This window comes from Numida meleagris, chromosome 12, assembly GCF_002078875.1.
Source record: "Numida meleagris isolate 19003 breed g44 Domestic line chromosome 12, NumMel1.0, whole genome shotgun sequence".
Classification (NCBI taxonomy): Eukaryota; Metazoa; Chordata; class Aves; order Galliformes; family Numididae; genus Numida; species Numida meleagris.
The window spans coordinates 12493196-12509235 of record NC_034420.1 but is presented as its reverse complement, the minus strand read 5'-3'; the positions used below and the strand labels follow the sequence as shown (position 1 = coordinate 12509235).

General features: G+C 60.1%; 2 protein-coding genes across 2 annotated transcripts; one reads left to right on the top strand and one right to left on the bottom strand.

Annotated features, from left to right (window-relative positions):
- LOC110405504 (cationic amino acid transporter 2-like) lies at positions 130–6484 on the top strand. Its single transcript, XM_021410851.1, has 11 exons — positions 130–2428; positions 2536–2989; positions 3186–3322; positions 3428–3650; positions 3847–3983; positions 4290–4392; positions 4469–4611; positions 4855–5021; positions 5300–5408; positions 5574–6172; positions 6446–6484. Exons 1-11 carry the CDS (start codon positions 1939–1941, stop codon positions 6482–6484), a joined length of 2601 nt encoding a protein of 866 aa, XP_021266526.1. The 5' UTR covers positions 130–1938.
- On the bottom strand, positions 6612–12813 carry CCDC69 (coiled-coil domain containing 69). Its single transcript, XM_021410426.1, has 9 exons — positions 12526–12813; positions 9059–9128; positions 8549–8694; positions 8388–8463; positions 8170–8243; positions 7932–8033; positions 7334–7453; positions 6993–7090; positions 6612–6889 (listed from the first exon to the last, which is right to left on the bottom strand). Exons 1-9 carry the CDS (start codon positions 12571–12573, stop codon positions 6721–6723), a joined length of 903 nt encoding a protein of 300 aa, XP_021266101.1. The 5' UTR covers positions 12574–12813; the 3' UTR covers positions 6612–6720.

Sequence of the window (16040 nt, the reverse complement as noted above, 5' to 3'; positions counted from 1 at the left end):
CCGCCCGCCGCGGCTTTGGGGTCAGAGCTGTGCTCCCACCGTCCCCACCCTAAGCCCGTTGATTTTGGATGAGTGCAGCGTGGGGGGACCCGATGCCGCCTGCCCCTGCTAGGGCTTGGGGATGGTGGTAGGAAACCCCAGTGGTGTGTGAGGCTGGGGGGTTGCAGGGGGACCACAGGGATTTTGTTTCAGCTGAGGAAATGCCATTGCTGCCACTTTCCAGAGTAATACCAGGGTGCTCCGCTGCCTGCTCCTTCTGCCGGCCATCTCCACCTGCAGCACTCAGCCCCTTCCTGCACAGAGCAGGCAGCACCCAACCCTCATGCCCTCTGCCAAAGCCAAGGGAGGCTTTTGCCCCTTTCTGCTAAGGGGAAGGTGCTGAGCAAGCTGCAAGATGCTGGGCTGGATGCTGCAGGCATCCGGGATGCAGGAGCTGGGTGCTGCAGGGAGAGCTGCTCACTCCCCCTGCAAACACAGAGCAAAGACCTTGCAGCAAAGCCATGGGTGGAGCTGCAGGCTGAGCATCCCTGCGGTGCTCCTTTTCTGCACCCCTGTTGCATCGAGGTGAGCCCTTGCTCCCCACCACCCCCTTTCCCCAACCGGCACAGGGCTGCAGTGGTGTCCTTGCTGTGACAGCAGCACAAGGAAAGCTGGGACACTGGGATGCATGGTGCTGACACCTAACCCTTGGCATCTTGCGGGCTCAAACATTGACCCCAGGTGGGCTGTGACATGCCCCACGGCTGGCACGGGGCAGGGCTGTCCCACAGGGAACCACAGGCACCTTATTGTCAGGAGCCCCTCATGCTGCTCCCCCCTGCCCTGTTGTTCCCCCCCCCAGGGCAATGTTCCCTGGGGAAGGCGTTGGTGGCTGGAGACCTTGCTCATGTGAGACCGCGTGGGTGACAAATGTGGCTTTGTTCAGCCTGTGCTGTGCTGCAGGACGATGGCTCCGCTCTCCTCCCGGTGCCACGCTATGCTCAGTGCCCTGGAGGTGCCCAGGGGGTGCACTGGGAATGTGGGGCTTAGAGCATGCCCCTGTGCTTTGGGTGCTCTGCATCCTTCCTTGCTTTATCCCCTCCCTGCTGATGTCCTCTTCTGATGGAGGTCTCACTGCCTGAGTACAGCCCCAGGGCTCAGCTGGTGTAAGCACCCCACAAATATGGATGGGGTCCCTGGTGCAGGGACCATGGAAAGAGAGAGGGAGGGAAGGGCTTCCCCCTTCCACCTGCCCCAACAGCACTGAAACAATGGGAACCCCTCACTAATGTCCCTGAGCCCATTAGCATTGTGTGCTCGTGTGTACGGTTTGGAAGGCATTATGGGAAAAATATTTCTGCATAGATTTCCCATTGTACTGCCAGAGCGGTGGTCAGCAGAGGGCAGGGGCGGTGGGCAGAGGGAGGGTCAGGGTGTTCCCAAAGGGATTTAAGCACAAGGGGTGAGCACAGACGCTGCTGGGGCTGTCTGAGGCTCACTTTGGAGAGGTTTGCCTAAAGGATTGCCAGGGTGAGTAGTTGGTCTTACCAGGAAGATCTTTTAGATACTGATAACCTTCTGATTAAAACAAAATGATCGGGGAAAAAAGGTCTGAGTGGGACTGGTGGTGTGCAGCAAGGAAACGCAGCTCGGGATGGGGTGGGAAGGCAGCTATGTGCTGCTGGGTGTCCAGCTGAGCTCCTGGCCCCATAAAGTGCAGACCATGGGACCAAAGTCCATGCTGCACAGTGCAGCACCGCGGGGATGTGAAGGCACGCAGTGCCCCTCGCTCTGCTCCTGGGAGCTCCCAAGGGAAGGCACACAGATCCCAGCACCTCGTCTCCCAAGGCACTGATGTCCACCACTGCGGGGTTGCTGCAGGGCTGACATCCTTTCTGGTGGTGTTAGCAAGCCACAGCACCACTGTGCAGGCTCACGGTCCTCTGCCTGAGCTGTGTTATGGTGTGGTTATGGTGCGGTGGAAGCATCCCTGTGGCAGACAGTGGTCCTCCCTGGTGCCCTCTGAGGCCATACCCCAATGCAGCATCCTCACGGTGCTGCTTTGCTGTCCTGCAGATGCCGCGCTGGGGCCGCCTGCTCTCCACCTGGACGCTGCTCTCCCGCAGGAAGAGAACCCCAGATGGCTCGGTGCCCTCCAGCCTCCGCCGCTGCCTCTCCCCCTCCGACCTGGTTGCTCTGGGAGTGGGCAGCACGCTGGGGGCCGGTGTCTATGTGCTGGTGGGGGACGTGGCCAAGACCACCTCCGGCCCCAGTATCGTCGTTTCTTTCCTGATTGCAGCCATCGTGTCCGTCCTGGCTGGGCTGTGCTATGCCGAATTTGGAGCGCGCGTGCCCATGGCCGGCTCTGCTTATCTCTACTGCTATGTGACAGTGGGCGAGCTGTGGGCATTCGTTGCTGGGTGGAATCTGCTGCTGTCCTATGTCATTGGTATAGGGCACTTCTGACCCTCCCAGTGCTTGGTGGCCATGAGTTTGCCTGGCTCCATTGGGAGCATCCCTGGTGCTGCCCAAACCAACACCATTGCCTCTCCCCAGGTACCGCCAGCGTCGCTCGAGCCTGGAGTGCTACTTTTGATGAGCTCCTTGGCAAGAGGATGGGGAGGTTTTTGGATGCCCATGCCCCCATCAACTCTGCGGGGCTGGCGGAGCACCCCGATGTCCTTGCTGCATGCCTGGTGGTGCTGCTGGCAGGTAGTGTTCTCACCCCACACTGCCCCACTGTGCAGGGGGATCCCACTGCTGTCCCTCATTTCCACCATCCCCAGAGATGTCCACCATGGTGTCACCCCAAGAGCACAGCCAGCTTTATGCTCTTCTCCCCAGGGCTTCTTTCCTTTGGAGTGAAGGAGTCCACCACAGTCAACAAAGCCTTCACTGCCCTCAACGTGCTCATCCTGCTCTTCATCATGGCCAGTGGCTTCATCAAGGGTGACCTGAGCAACTGGCAGCTGCGGGAGGAGGACCTGCCCTGGGCAGCCCATGGGGCTGGGTATGAGGGTCTCTGCTCACCCCGTGCTGCCTTTATAGGGGTGTGGATGGATGGGTGGCCCCCTAATGCTCTATCTCAGGAAATCCCACTTTGCCCTTTAGTTCTCTATGCCCTGCTGACAATGCGCCTCAGAGCTGAAGTCCCATCCTGGGACCCCTCTGTGCTGTCTGACTCTTCCTCCTCTTCTTCCTCACAGGAACTGGTCCATGGCAGACAACACAACCGGTGCCTTTGGGATGGGAGGCTTCATGCCGTATGGTTTCACAGGGACCTTGGCTGGAGCTGCTACCTGTTTCTATGCTTTTGTTGGGTTTGACTGCATTGCTACCACGGGTGAGCCAGGGGAGATGCAGATGTGACCTCCACTGTGGTGGTGAATCTCCTGCACCCATGCGGATGCTGCAGATCCACTCCCCAGCCTCACCTTGTCCTCCTCAGGGGAAGAAGTGAGGGACCCACAGAGATCCATCCCCATGGGCATTGTCCTTTCCCTCCTCATCTGCTTCCTGGCATACTTTGGAGTGTCCGCCGCCCTCACCCTGATGATGCCCTACCACCTCCTGGACACCACCAGCCCCTTCCCAGCAGCTTTTGACTATGTTGGCTGGGGCAGTGCAAAGCACGCTGTGGCTGTAGGGTCCCTGTGTGCCCTCATCACCAGGTGAGCGGTTGTCCTGGTGTGCACAGGTGACCTGTGGACACCACATCTGTGATGCTGGCCCTCATCTGATGGTAAGGGTGGTGACAGCCATGCCAGTGTGGCCTTGAAGAGGTCATGGGTGGCACAGAAGAATGGGATCTCCCTTGGGAGCAGGGTAGCACCTCCTGAGTGCTGCCCTTTTCTCCCCTCTCTGCAGCCTCCTGGGCTCCATGTTCCCAATGCCAAGGATCCTATATGCCATGGCTCGAGATGGGCTCCTCTTCAGTCCTCTGGCCAAAGTCAGCCACCGTCAGTGCCCGGTGGTGGCCACGCTGGTGTCCGGAGCAGTGGCAGGTGGGCAAGCAGCTGGGCTAGCTGTTATCTACCAAGGTTGTTCTCATTCAGCAGAGCCCCTATAGCCTGCCTATGGGTGTTTGAGCAACATCTGAGTGTAAAATGCATTGGGGGAGGCAAGCAGAACCAGGAACCCTCAAGAGAGGTGCTGGGAAATTCGTACAGTCTCTTGTAGACTCAGAAGGGGGTGTTGAAGGCTGGTGTTGTGCCCAGGGACCGAAGCACCACCAGCTTGAGGTGCTTGAACCCTGCTGCAGTGGTGACACAGGGAGAGCATGGCCCATGGTGTGCTCCTCATCCCTGCAGCTCTCCTGGCTCTCCTCTTCGACCTGAAGGCCCTGGTGGACACCATGTCCCTCGGCACGCTGCTGGCCTACTCGCTGGTGGCTGGCTGCGTGCTTCTGCTCAGGTGTGGCTGCGGGGTGGGCTGGGGGGCTCAGGGGCACACAGCATCACTGCCTGATGTTGAACATCCATCTGCTCAGGTACCGCCCTGAGCCCTGCACCCAGGATGCTCCTGTGAGGAAGGTCCTGGTGGCACAGCCCTGGTGGCACGCTGTGCTGCGGCCACCCCCCCGTCCCACCCCGCGCTCCTACACCGTGGTGTCCTGGGCTCTGGTGGCCATCGGTACGCATGGGGGCTATAGGGCAGCTGGCGTGGGCGGACCCGTGGGGACATGACGGGGTGGGCAGGATCACAGCCTGCAGCACATGCTGAGCTCCCTCCTGCCCTCTCCTGGAGCTTCTCCTTCTTTCTGCTTTCCATGCTAAAACCTAAGCGCAGAGTCCCGAGCTGTCAGCTCCCACCCCGGCCCCTGTCCCTCACCACGGCAGGGAGCTGCTCCTAAGGCGCTGCTCCGTATCCCCGCAGCCGTGCTGCTCGGTGCCGTCAGTGGGGTGAGCGGTGCCGCGCTGCCCTGCCTGCGTGCCCATGGGGCCGGCTGCAGGGTTGCCCTGGTTCTACTGCTGCTGGGGATCCTGGCAGTCGCTCTGCTCGTCTGGAGGCAGCCCCAGAGCCGGGAGAGAGCGTCCTTCATGGTGAGCAAAGCGGGCTCAGAGACCTTCCCTAGGGAAAGGGACATGGGGGATGGAGCACCTGCAGCACCTCCTGCCCCATGCAGAACCCATCGGCCAAACCACCCCACGAGCACCTATCTCTGCAGCAGGGGCTGGGCGGCAGCACCCCTCTGAGCCCCACATCCCAGTGGTGGGGTTGGGTTTCCCCTTGCCACAGCCACAGCCACAGCAGAAAGAGCCCAGGTGGGCTGCAGCCCCTCCAAGGGATGCAGGGTGACTCCATGACCTGGTGGCTGCAGGTTCCCTGCCTGCCCTTCCTGCCGCTGCTCAGCATCACTGCCAACAGCTGCCTGATGGCACGGCTCGGTGCGGCCGCCTGGCTGCGGTACCTGCTCTGGATGGCCCTTGGTAAGCCCTGCACCCTGCTTTGCTCTGCTGCTGGGGGGTGGGTGGTGGAGAGATGCCCGCTTTAATGGGAAAGGGCAATGGGAGCACCTTGTCTCCTGATCCATGGCCCAAAGGATTTGGAGGAGAGGGCAGAGAGCCCCCCCGCTCTATTCTGCCCGCTCCCAGGTTTCCTCATTTACTTTGGCTATGGAATCTGGCACAGTGCTGAGAACCACCAGCCCCAGGAACTGCACGGAGGCAGGGCTGGGGATGTGGTGCCCGCGTGCCTGGGGAGGGCTGGAGGGGACGGCCTGGTCCCCAGCACCTGGCTCCATCCACCGTGTGGGCAGGGAGCTGCAGTCCCTGAGCAGCTCCAACCCTCAGGGCAAGCCCCTGCCAGAGGAGCTTTGTTTGGAGAGGATAAAGCAGTGAAGCTTTTTTGTTGGTTTTGTTATTTTTCTGCCACCTCACCGATCCCCAAAAGCACTGACACTGGGTTCTCAAGGCTGCTGCTTCTCGTCGACTTGTCATTGTTACAGCCAGTAGCACGTTGGCCCAGTGCACAACTCATACGCACACACAAACACACGCACAGACACCTGCACCCCGGCTACACAGCCTCAGGGAGGGGACAGACCAGTGACAGCCTCTGGAGCGATGACTGTTCCACCACACTCGTGTGTGCCCAGGGGAAAGTGTTGCGTGCATCCAGCCCATATCCATGTCCCTCCATGTGCGGTGGCCCCACGGCCCTGCTGGTGTCCCCTGGCTTGGAGCAGGGGGATGTGAGCTGCTGGCATCCTGTGGGAGGATGCTCTGCTCCCAGATGTGCACAGCTACCTAGCACTGGGTGAGAAGATGGGGCTGGTGGTGCTGGCTGGTGGCAGCAGGGACACGCAGGGCTTGGCTGTAGCGTGGCAGTGAGCAGGGTCATACCCGGGCCGTGGGAAAGGACCCTGGGAGCTGATGCTGGAGATGGAGGAGGCAGCAGAGAGCTCTGACTGCCCGCCTGCCCCAGGGAATGGGACCAGCACATCCCATGCCCACTCCACCTCCAGGCAGCACTGATGCTGGATGCTCTCGGAGCCAAGCGCTAGGTCAGATCCAACCCCCATGCACATCTGTGTGTCCCAGCTGACCCCATTCACCCCCAGAAAAGGGGTGCGGGGATGGCACGGTGTGGGCCTCCCTGCAGCAGAGGCTGGGGAAAGGCAGGCACAGGGGTCCCAGGAAGTGCTGTATTGCACGGGGCCACCACAGGGACCCGACCACCCCGAGGGCCAGCCCCAGAGAGTGGGGACACTCACGGCCGTGCCACCCCCTGGGCTGTGTGCTACGTGGCGATGAGGGGCACGTCACCAGCAGCAATGGGGAAGGGGTGACCATCCTCCCCATTGAGCGCACGGTACAGCAGCTCCTCCTTCTCACGGTGAGCCTGCTCCCGCAGCTTTGACTCCTTCTCCAGCGCCCCACGGGTGGCCAGCAGCTCCTCCGACAGCTGCCTGTGGGCGAAGGGCAAAGCTGTGGGACCCACGGCCCCGCTGCTGTCCCCTCTGGCCCCTCAGGTGCCACCCTTGGCCATGGAGCCGGTGGATGCATGCTTACCTCGTCATCACCAGGTGGTTCTGGGTGCGCACCTGCAGGTCCTCGTTCTCTTGCTGCAAGGTCTTCACCTTCTCCTCCAGCAGAAGGTTCCTCTCTGCCTGCAAGAGGAACACCGGGGTGAGGAGGGGGCTGGGGAGCACCCACTTGTGCCCCCCAACTGCTGCACCCAGTGGGGAGCCATCCTGATGGCACCCCCTGCCCCAAGGGAGGAACCAGGCTTCATCCAGCTCCATTCAGCCACAGATTCTGGTCAGTATTCGGGCGGGGAGAAGAGATGCATTCAGGTGGATATCAAGAGACAGAAAGAGCAAAACCCATCTGCACCCCCCCCTTGAACCCACCACACTCTCCAGGTTCAGCAGCTTCTTGTCCAGGCCGTGGATGTGCTCATTCTTCATCTCGATGACAAAGTGCAGGCTCTCCAGCTCCTGCTCCCAGAAGGGACTGGGACTCCCGTGCTCCTGAGGGGCACAGGGGGGTCAGAACGGCAGCAGGGTGGGCGCTTGGTGCCTCTGCATTGGCTCATTTGCCCACGTGTGACCCCGCTGGGATAGTGCTCGCAGCCAGGGTCCTTCATGCCCACCATGGGTTTGTACACTCAGCGTGCCAAGATTTGCCCTTCGCCCATGTTCAAGGGACCCAACCAGCCCATGCACCTCCCAGGAACGGGGTTTTACCCCTTCAGCTCTCCCAGTGCCCTCTGCACATCCATTGCTGTGATCCATCAGAGAAGCTTTGTGCCAACCTCCCAGAGACAGAACAACTTCCAGACACCAATATGGGCCCGGGGCAGCCTGGTCCAGTGGGTGGCAGCCTTTCCTTGGCAGGGGGTTGGAACCAGATGGGCTTTAAGGCCTCTTCCCAAGCCATTCTGTGATTCTATGGATATTTGCACCCCAGGCATCCCGCAGAGGCCACCAGACACACACATCCCAGCACCTCAATGTGCTTCTTGTAGTCCCTGCTCAGCAGCGATTCCTCCACTCGCTTCATCCTGTCCTGGAAAGACTGCAGCTGGGACTTCAGCGTGGCGATGGTTTCCTGGGCAGGGGGGGAAGAAGCAGGAGGCAGCTGGGATTTCTTCTCCAGCAGGGGCACCCCAATAACACCAGGGCTGTGTGGCATGCTGGGGACCCCAAGATAGCATTCCTAGGGCTGAGAATTTCCCCACGGGTACCTGTAAGGCCTCCTGGGACCTGTGGTGGGACTCTGCCAGCAGCAGCTTCTCCTGCTCATGCACTCTTTGGAGTTCTGTAGGGGGAACACGAGCTGAGTGTCACTGGTGCAAGGACACCAGGGGTGGCATCCCCATGTCCCACAGCCCCACACGAGCTGGAGGGGCCGTGGGGAGCAAGTGGAGGCTGTGGGGAGCATAGCTCTGCCCAGGGATCGCACCTTGCAGGGTCTCCTCATGTTCTCTCCTCAGGGCATCAAACCTCTCCTTCAGCTCCAGGTCCTTTCCCTTTTCTTCCTGGAGATGACAGACCCTGAGTGTCCCATAGGCTGTCCCTGCCAGCCAAGCGCTGCCCCCTGCAGCACCCTGATTCCTGACCCACCTGGGAGCTGACACATCGCGGTCCCTCATCCTCTGCTCCCCGGGCTCCTCGAAGCCTCTCCTCCTCCTCATGTCCTTGGAGCAGTTTCACAGCCTCCGCACCGTGCTCCTCCCCCAGTGCTGCCAGCTCCTTCCCGGCTCCATTGGCTGCAAAGTAAATGAGGCTGAAACCGGGCACGTCCCACTGGTGTCAGCCTCTCTGTGCTCTTCCACTGGACAAATCCTTCCTCCCAACACCCCCAGTGCAAATTAGCACTATTTGGGATGGTGCTGGCAGGCTATGAGAGGAGGCAATCCCAATGCTTCCTGCCCTGGGGATGGCCCATCTGCCCAGGATGATGGGATGCCACTAGGACGCCATTGGGATGCCACTGGGATGCCATCATCCCTTCCCGTGCTGGAGCTGGGCCATCACCCCTGTCCCCCCATCAGCCCTGTCAAGACCGTTTTTCTGCTTTCATGGCACAGCCCTGAGCGAATGCATTGATGCAGACAGACTTTTCCTTCTCACCGTTCTCTGTCCTCCAGGCGCTGAGCTCCTGGCCAGGTGGTGCCTGCTGTTGCTGGGCTTTCTGCTGCCTCTGGCCAAGAAAAACATGATATGCACAACAGGATGGGACAGCAAAACTTTTGGTTGCGTCCTTTCCACCCTCCTCTGTTCCTAATACCCTGGGATGCACCGTGACCAAATACAAACCCCATTAGAGAGCCTGGCTGGGGAAAAAAGCAAAGCAAAGCAAACAGGCACAGTGCTGCTCCGCTCCCCAGCTGCCCTCTTTTTGCAGCTGCAGGGAAGCACGCTGCCAGAGAGCTGGGAACGCTGAGCCTCTGGGAAGCCCCGGCTGCATCTGCCCTTCTATGGTGTTGGTGGAGGCAGCCGGGATTCGCCGTATCTGTGCACGGTGCGAATGCGGCACGCTGAGGTCGGGCTGTTCCCTGCCTGCAGCTCAGCTCCAGCCCAGAGCAGCTCCTTGAGGGCACTGAGAATGGGATACGGGGGTTTAAGTGCCGGGCACGCCTGCCAAAGTGCTCCTTGTGCCTGAGCCTCAGCTGCAGAAAGGGCGCAAGGTGGAAACGCTGTGGCATGTTCTGTGCCTTGCATGGCTGCACAATGGCCATGGAGACCTCTGGGGACACCTTCCAGAAATAGGCCTCAGGTGTAAGCCCACCGAAGGTGCGACTGTGTGAGGGCATGGCCATGGCACAGCCAGGGGGACGCAGCCCAGGGTGCTCCTGCCCTTGCCCAAAGCACCACAAATGTGATGCCCAGGGACCAACTGTGTGCAGACAGTGTCCCCAGCACGGCTCCAGGGCAATTTCCCCTCTCCCCTGTGCCTGCATCCAGTGGGATGGAGCCTCAGAGCCCCTCCACTACCCACCAAGTTGGATTTCAGGCAACTGCATCAGCTCCGAAACCACTGCCTGGGGTGAGAAGAGTGTCAGCCCCGCCAGATCTGAATACCTGCCCCAAGGCTGCGGGTGACAGCACCTCTAGGAGCAATTAAAGGAGTGTCTGCAGCTCATTGAGATGTTGAGTGCTTCTCTCTCTTGGAGGAGAGCTTCACCACAAAGAGGGTAAAACCAAAAACAACTGGCTGAAAGCTAACCACGTGTACAGCAGCCCCAGAGCTGCTCTGGCTGCAGCGGGGTTTGCACTGGGAGAACCCAGGATGTCCTGCAGGTGCTGCTGTTCTGGTTCTGTGATGTTTTGGCATGAAGACGCCTGCATTCAGGTTTGGAGAGGCTCATGCCAAAAACACCCTCTAGCTTAAATAATAATAATATATATATATATATGTATACCCATATTCTTACAACAAAATATTTCTAATGGTGTGGAGCAGAACTGGTCGGGGTCAGCTCCAAACAATTTCCCCCTGAACTTGCAGCACCTCGAGGTGTGTCCCAGTGCACCTGCAGGCAGTGGTGGGCTGAGGCCTCAGCTCTCAGTGCTTTTCTGCACTGTGTTTTCTTCCTCTTTTCCTCCTTTACACGAAGCAACGAGACTACGCAACGCTGTGGTAAGCGAATGAAATCACACAGAGGCAGGAAACGAACGTTCAAATCCCAGCTCGGCTCCCGGGTATTGCTTAGTGGCTGTGGAGAGGGGGGACGGGATTTGGCTGATGGCCCCATAACACCTCCCCAGGACCCAGCGGGTGCTCAGTGCATGGGTGCATGGAACCTGCGTTCTGCTGCTCTCCTGCAGCGGTTGTTTCAGGATGACTCTCACCCCTGTACAGTCAGATCCGCCGCCGACAGCCCCACGTTTTGCATTCTGACCTTCTCTTGCCTCCCGCGGCTACATATAGTTCCTATATCTCCAAAACAAACTCACCCCAGTCCTGGAAAGCATCCAAGTCTCAGCCCTGATCTCTCTGAAAGGCATCCAACCAAGCAGCGAGCACGCATGGAGGGGAAGGGGCCCCCGGGGCTGGGCTCCCACCTGCCCCCAACGCCTTATCATAGAATCACAGAATCGTAGGGTTATCGGCCGCTGCTGCTGGGGAGGATGTGGCTGCCCAGCGGTGCCTCCCCCCGGTGCTGCTGTACCCCAAGGTCACCTCTGCTGTGGGGCCGGCCATGTCCCCCCGTGGGGACCCCTCTGTCCTGGGGATTTCTGCGGTCCCCCACCCCAAGGGATGTGCTCCAAAGGTGCATCCATCAGCAGTGGGAGGGTAGAGGTCTCACACTGTGTGCTGCAGTGCCCTGGCCAGGAGGACATGGGTAGCGGTGCTGCGTGCCCTTCTTTACCCCTTTTGGCCACACAGGGGATTTTCGGTGCTGCTTTCAGGATTCATGCACCCGAATCACAGCAGCGGGGACGTTGCATGGGGTGCAAACTGCAGCAAGCCGAGCAGATGAACAGAAGAGTTAGAGAGCGGGCGCAGGAAGGGAGGTGCCTGCAGACCAAAATTTCCGCATTTCGGTACATGTGCGCCTCTCAGCACCTGGGGCTGCGGGACCGTGGCTTCTCCCTGCCCTGTGCCCCCTTCCCGCAAGCTCTCAGCGTCACCAACCAGCCCAGAAGCATCTGGTCTCATGACACGGAGAAGAGCGGTTTTTTTCCATGATACAGAGAAGCAGCCAAGCTCGCCAGCACTGTAAATAAGACACTTGCTGGCTGCGGGGCCGTGCTTGCTCCCCCCACACATCCTGCAGTGCTTCAGCCGTGTGTTCCCACTGCTCCCGTGCACAGGGCCATGGGGGCACTGCGGGGCCGTGCCAACTTCCTTGCCGCCCCATCCGGTGCCCACAACCCATCGACACCAGTGTTCAGCACATCCAACCGCACAAACAGCCCCGCGGCCAGTGGTGGGGGTAAAGGAGTGTGAGCGTGGCAAAAAAAAAAAAAAAAAAGGATGGTAATTTTGGGAGTTTAACTTGCAGAAGACCTCACCGTGCACTGGGGGACTCGGAGCATTCCCCCCCAGAAGCACAGCTTTGGGCAGAATGGGCACATTGGAGCAAAGGGGTGGAGGGGGGGGTTCCACTTTTGGGACCTGGGGGTATGCTATGGGAGGATGGCAGACGACAAGCTGGGGGATGAACCCTATGCGGAACGAGCACTTCCAACATGCGTTATCATCCCGGATGCTGCACCCCTTTGGTACGAGCTTCCACGTGCTGAGGGGATTCTCCCCGATGTGGGTGCAGCAGGGCAGGTGGCTGCTCCCTGCTCTCTCCTGCTGCGCCCGCTGCCCGGCTCCCTGCTACCACTGCCGGACGGGGGGGGGTACACAACCCCCAGCACACCTCCGGGACCGCCCTCACCAGCGCTGCAAAGGGGGGCTCGGCGCAACCCTAACCCCACAGCAAACCCCAACTCCGCGCAAACCCCAACCCCGCGCAAAACCAAACTCCGTGCAAACTCCCAGCCCTACCCGAACCCCGTCTCCACGCCAACTTCCACCCATCCCGCAAACCCGCACCCCAACGCACCCCCAGCCCGGCTCCCGGCGGACCCGGCTCCGCTACCTTGCCGCCGGCGGGGCAGCAGCGCAGGGCGCTGCCGGAGCCGCCCATGGAGCCCCCGAGGCGCTCAGGCGCCGGGCGCGGGGCGCGCCATCATCCCCCGACGGGTGGGCGGCAGCTTCCGAGGAGCGGCGGCACCGGAGGGGACGGGACGGGACGGGTCGGGCCGGGACGAGCCGGCCCAGCTGGGAAGGCAGAAGGAAAAAAAAAAAAAAAATTAATTAATAAAGTCCCGAATCGCCGTGGCTGCTCGCAGGCGGCGCCGGGAGAGGGTGCTCTGCACCCCAGCAGCGGGCAGTTCCCCTCCTCCCCCCCCCTGCAGCTGCTTGCCCGCCCCCGGGGCTGTCCCTGGGTGCACAGCGGGGATGATCCGGCCCCGGTAACCCCCCCTCCATGCGCTCGGGGTGCTCCGGTGTGGATGGGGGCCCTGCGGCAGGAGTTGGGGGGGTCAACCCTGGGGAAGGGACGGGTTGGGGTTAGGGTTAGCTCTTACTGTGGGGTACTTGTGGGAAGGTGCTGCTTTGGGGGCGGTTTGGTTCTGCTCCGGGGGGGGCTGTGTTTTCGGTGTTGTCTGCAGTGCCTGGGGGGGCTGTGTCCTGCTCACCCACTCCTGAGCACCCCAAATGCTCCTCTGGGTTGGGGGCCAGAGTGCCATGTTCCAGCAGGAAATCCTGTGGCTTGGTAATGGGTTCTGAACAGGAGGGGCCTGAGTGTCCTGTCTCACAACTGCTGCCAGGGAGTGGCAGGTTCCGATGATTTCTCAGAAGGCTCTAAAATAAATAGAAAGGAAATGGAGAGGGAAAGAGGAAAGGGAAAGAGGAAAGGGAGAGGAAAAGGAAAAGGAAAGAAAAAAGAGAAAGAGAAAGAAGAAAAAGGAAAAGAAAAAGAATGAGAAAAAGTGAGTCCTGATCTGAAGAAAAAAAAAACCCAACTTCATGCCCAGCACTGCTGAAATAAGTGTCCCAACCTGATCACAAGGCTGTGCTTGTATGGAAACACTGCCAGCTTTTGTCAACAAGTTTCTATTCTGACATTGTCCAAACAGCCCCTGGGAGCCGTCCCAGCACAGGAGGTGCTGGAGGTGCTGGAGATGCTGCAGGTGCTCCGTCACTGCACTCCCAGGCAGTGTTCCTGGTAACCCCGCGAGATGGTGGGAACACCTCTCTTCCCAGTGGAATTGTGAAATGTCACTGGGATCAGAGGGTGGGGACCAGTGGGACCAGATGCCGCGTCCTCCCTGTGTCCTCCCCTGCTGCTTCACCTGGGTGAAGTTTGTGAGTCAGAGCTGCTTCCTGGCATCGGCCCTATGGTTGGAACCACCGGGAGCGTCCCTGCTCTTATCTCCCCGCAGCAATGCACGGGGCAGGTCTCCATCCCCATGGAGAGCACTTATTTGGCAGGCCGAGCAGATCTCTGCTGGGATAAAAGGCTGCGAGGAGCCGGTCTCCACCTCTCCGGGGTTAGTTAAAAATCCTGGTCCAGATTTCTGAGCCGTGCACAAAAGGATGCGTGTATTTTTGGGTTGAAGCCTCCTTGCTGCGAACAGAAGCAGCTGTGCCCGCAGCTGACAGCATCCAGCTGGCAGCGAGCCTTGCACGCATGCCGTCAGGAACTCGGGGTGGTTGTGGGGTGCAGAGGGGATGTGCTGAGGGGTCCCTGTGCCGCAGAGCCTGGCTGCAGATGGGGCTTCTCTTGGCTGTGGAAGCGTTGCAGGAGGTGTGCGGACAGAGCCGGGGCTTGGGAAGGTGTCCAGCACCCCACTCCTGTAGCCCCTGTATGACCCCACACTCAGTGTCTGGGCCGTCCCAAAGCTCTGTGACTTTAACTTCATTTTTAGCAATTTCTCGGTTTCTCCAGTCCTTCCTGTGCGGGTTGCAGGGGACGTGCCCGCTGGAGGTTTCCCTGTCAGCCCTGCCGCCTCTGCCCTTCCCCTCAGCCCCTATGTGTGATTTGCTCCCTTTGTAGGGTTTGTTCTGGAGTTGGTCCCAATGCCTTTTTACCACTGGACACCTTTCCAGCTGGGCTCTGGGCGATGGCAGGACAGAGTGGGTGTGATATCCCTCTGCTCACTGCAGGGGAGCTGGGCCAGGTGGCCTTTAAGGGTCCTTCCGACTCCAGCAGTTCTGTGATTCTGAGTCGATGCTCCCAGGAATGGCAGCACCTGGAGAAATCTCGAGGGCTTTGCCTGGAAAAATGAACCTGGGAGGGTTTGTCTCACACTCAGCTGAATTCCCACAAACAGGGCGGCTGCTGACCCAGCACGGGGTTAATTTGTGCCAATGGTGCTTTCAAGTGTTTGCCAAAGCTGATGGATAAGAGAAGCACTTACGCAAGCTGCTGAAGTGCCCTGGCTCTCCCTCCAGCCCCAGCTGCCATGGGGTGGGTGCAGGGGATGCCAGCATGGGGGTTTGCACATGAAACCCTGGTGGGGTCTGTGGTTGTGCCCTTTGGCCCCCGTGCTTTACTCAGGGATTGCTGCTGTAAACAAGCCATGAAGTCACCGGCCCCGCTGCTCATCCGTCGGCTGCTTCCCTTCTATGCAAACCAAAGATGTTTGGCCAGAACTGCACAGACCTCGTGACTCGGGTGCTGCACGGGTGGGAGAGCTCAGCAGCTTGTCTGAGACGGGGCCCTGAAACCATCCCCTTCCGTGCAGATCTGGGTCACACCTGCTGCTGCCCCGGGGAAAAAGCAGTGATTTCGCAGCACTCCTGCCTCTGCGATTTTCCTACCAGAGAGATGTGCTTCACCTGCCTCTAGAACGCTTTCTTCTCTTTTTGTTGTTGTTGTCTTTCTTTCTCACGTGGAAAAAAATGCAGTGGGGAAAGGATGAGGATGGAGGACGAAACCTTCTCCTGCCATGGACACTAAGGCTCAAGCACAGCTGTGCCCACACCTCTCCCCACGTGTCCCCATCCCCATCGCTGTGCTCTGGGGCCCCACAGTGAAAACCAACACCGGGGATAACTTTCCCTCCCGGCTCCCCAGGAGGAGGAGGGAAGACAGGAATGGGGCTATTTATTCCCGGCCCTTAAGCCTGAGCAGGGGGCTCAGTGCAGTTGTCGTCGATGGTGGGAGCTGCATCCATCCATCCCTGTGCGCTCCCTGCGTGCTGCCGGCCAGCCGTGCTGCTAAATAAGGATGGAAAGCTAAAAATAGAGCCCAGCAGAAGCTGGGATGAGCCCAGGGCTGGGAACGGTGCGGGGAGGTCAGCGGGCGTCTGCATGTGGAGGGGGGGGGGGGACGCGGCTGAGAGCGGCTTCACTCGTGCCCCCCCCTCCCCACCCCTGGCCCTGCTGCCAATTGGGGGAGGCAGAACAGCTGGGAAGTGGCACCCGGAGGGGGAGGAGTGGGGCGGGGCGGGGGGGGTTAAATGCTGAAGCGATGGGTGGCAAACCCCCCAGCTGCGTGCCCCCACCCCACTGCAGCACGCACGGCATCGGGTTCTGAGATAGCCCCGCTCCCGGGGACGTGGGGGCTGCCCGGTGCGGGGCGGGAGCGGCCCCACCGCGAGGCTT

Bases quoted from the DNA above. Each gene is read 5' to 3' on its own strand.
- CCDC69 (XM_021410426.1), bottom strand. From the start codon at position 12,573: ATGGGCGGCTCCGGCAGCGCCCTGCGCTGCTGCCCCGCCGGCGGCAAG. The intron at 8,034-8,169 runs GTACCCGTGGGG...CCCCCTGCCCAG, and splicing joins GGTCCCAGGAGGCCTTACAG to GAAACCATCGCCACGCTGAA. The intron at 6,890-6,992 runs GTAAGCATGCAT...CTTCGCCCACAG, and splicing joins AACCACCTGGTGATGACGAG to GCAGCTGTCGGAGGAGCTGC.
- LOC110405504 (XM_021410851.1), top strand. From the start codon at position 1,939: ATGGTGTGGTTATGGTGCGGTGGAAGCATCCCTGTGGCAGACAGTGGT. The intron at 3,323-3,427 runs GTGAGCCAGGGG...TGTCCTCCTCAG, and splicing joins TGACTGCATTGCTACCACGG to GGGAAGAAGTGAGGGACCCA. The intron at 5,022-5,299 runs GTGAGCAAAGCG...TGGTGGCTGCAG, and splicing joins GGGAGAGAGCGTCCTTCATG to GTTCCCTGCCTGCCCTTCCT.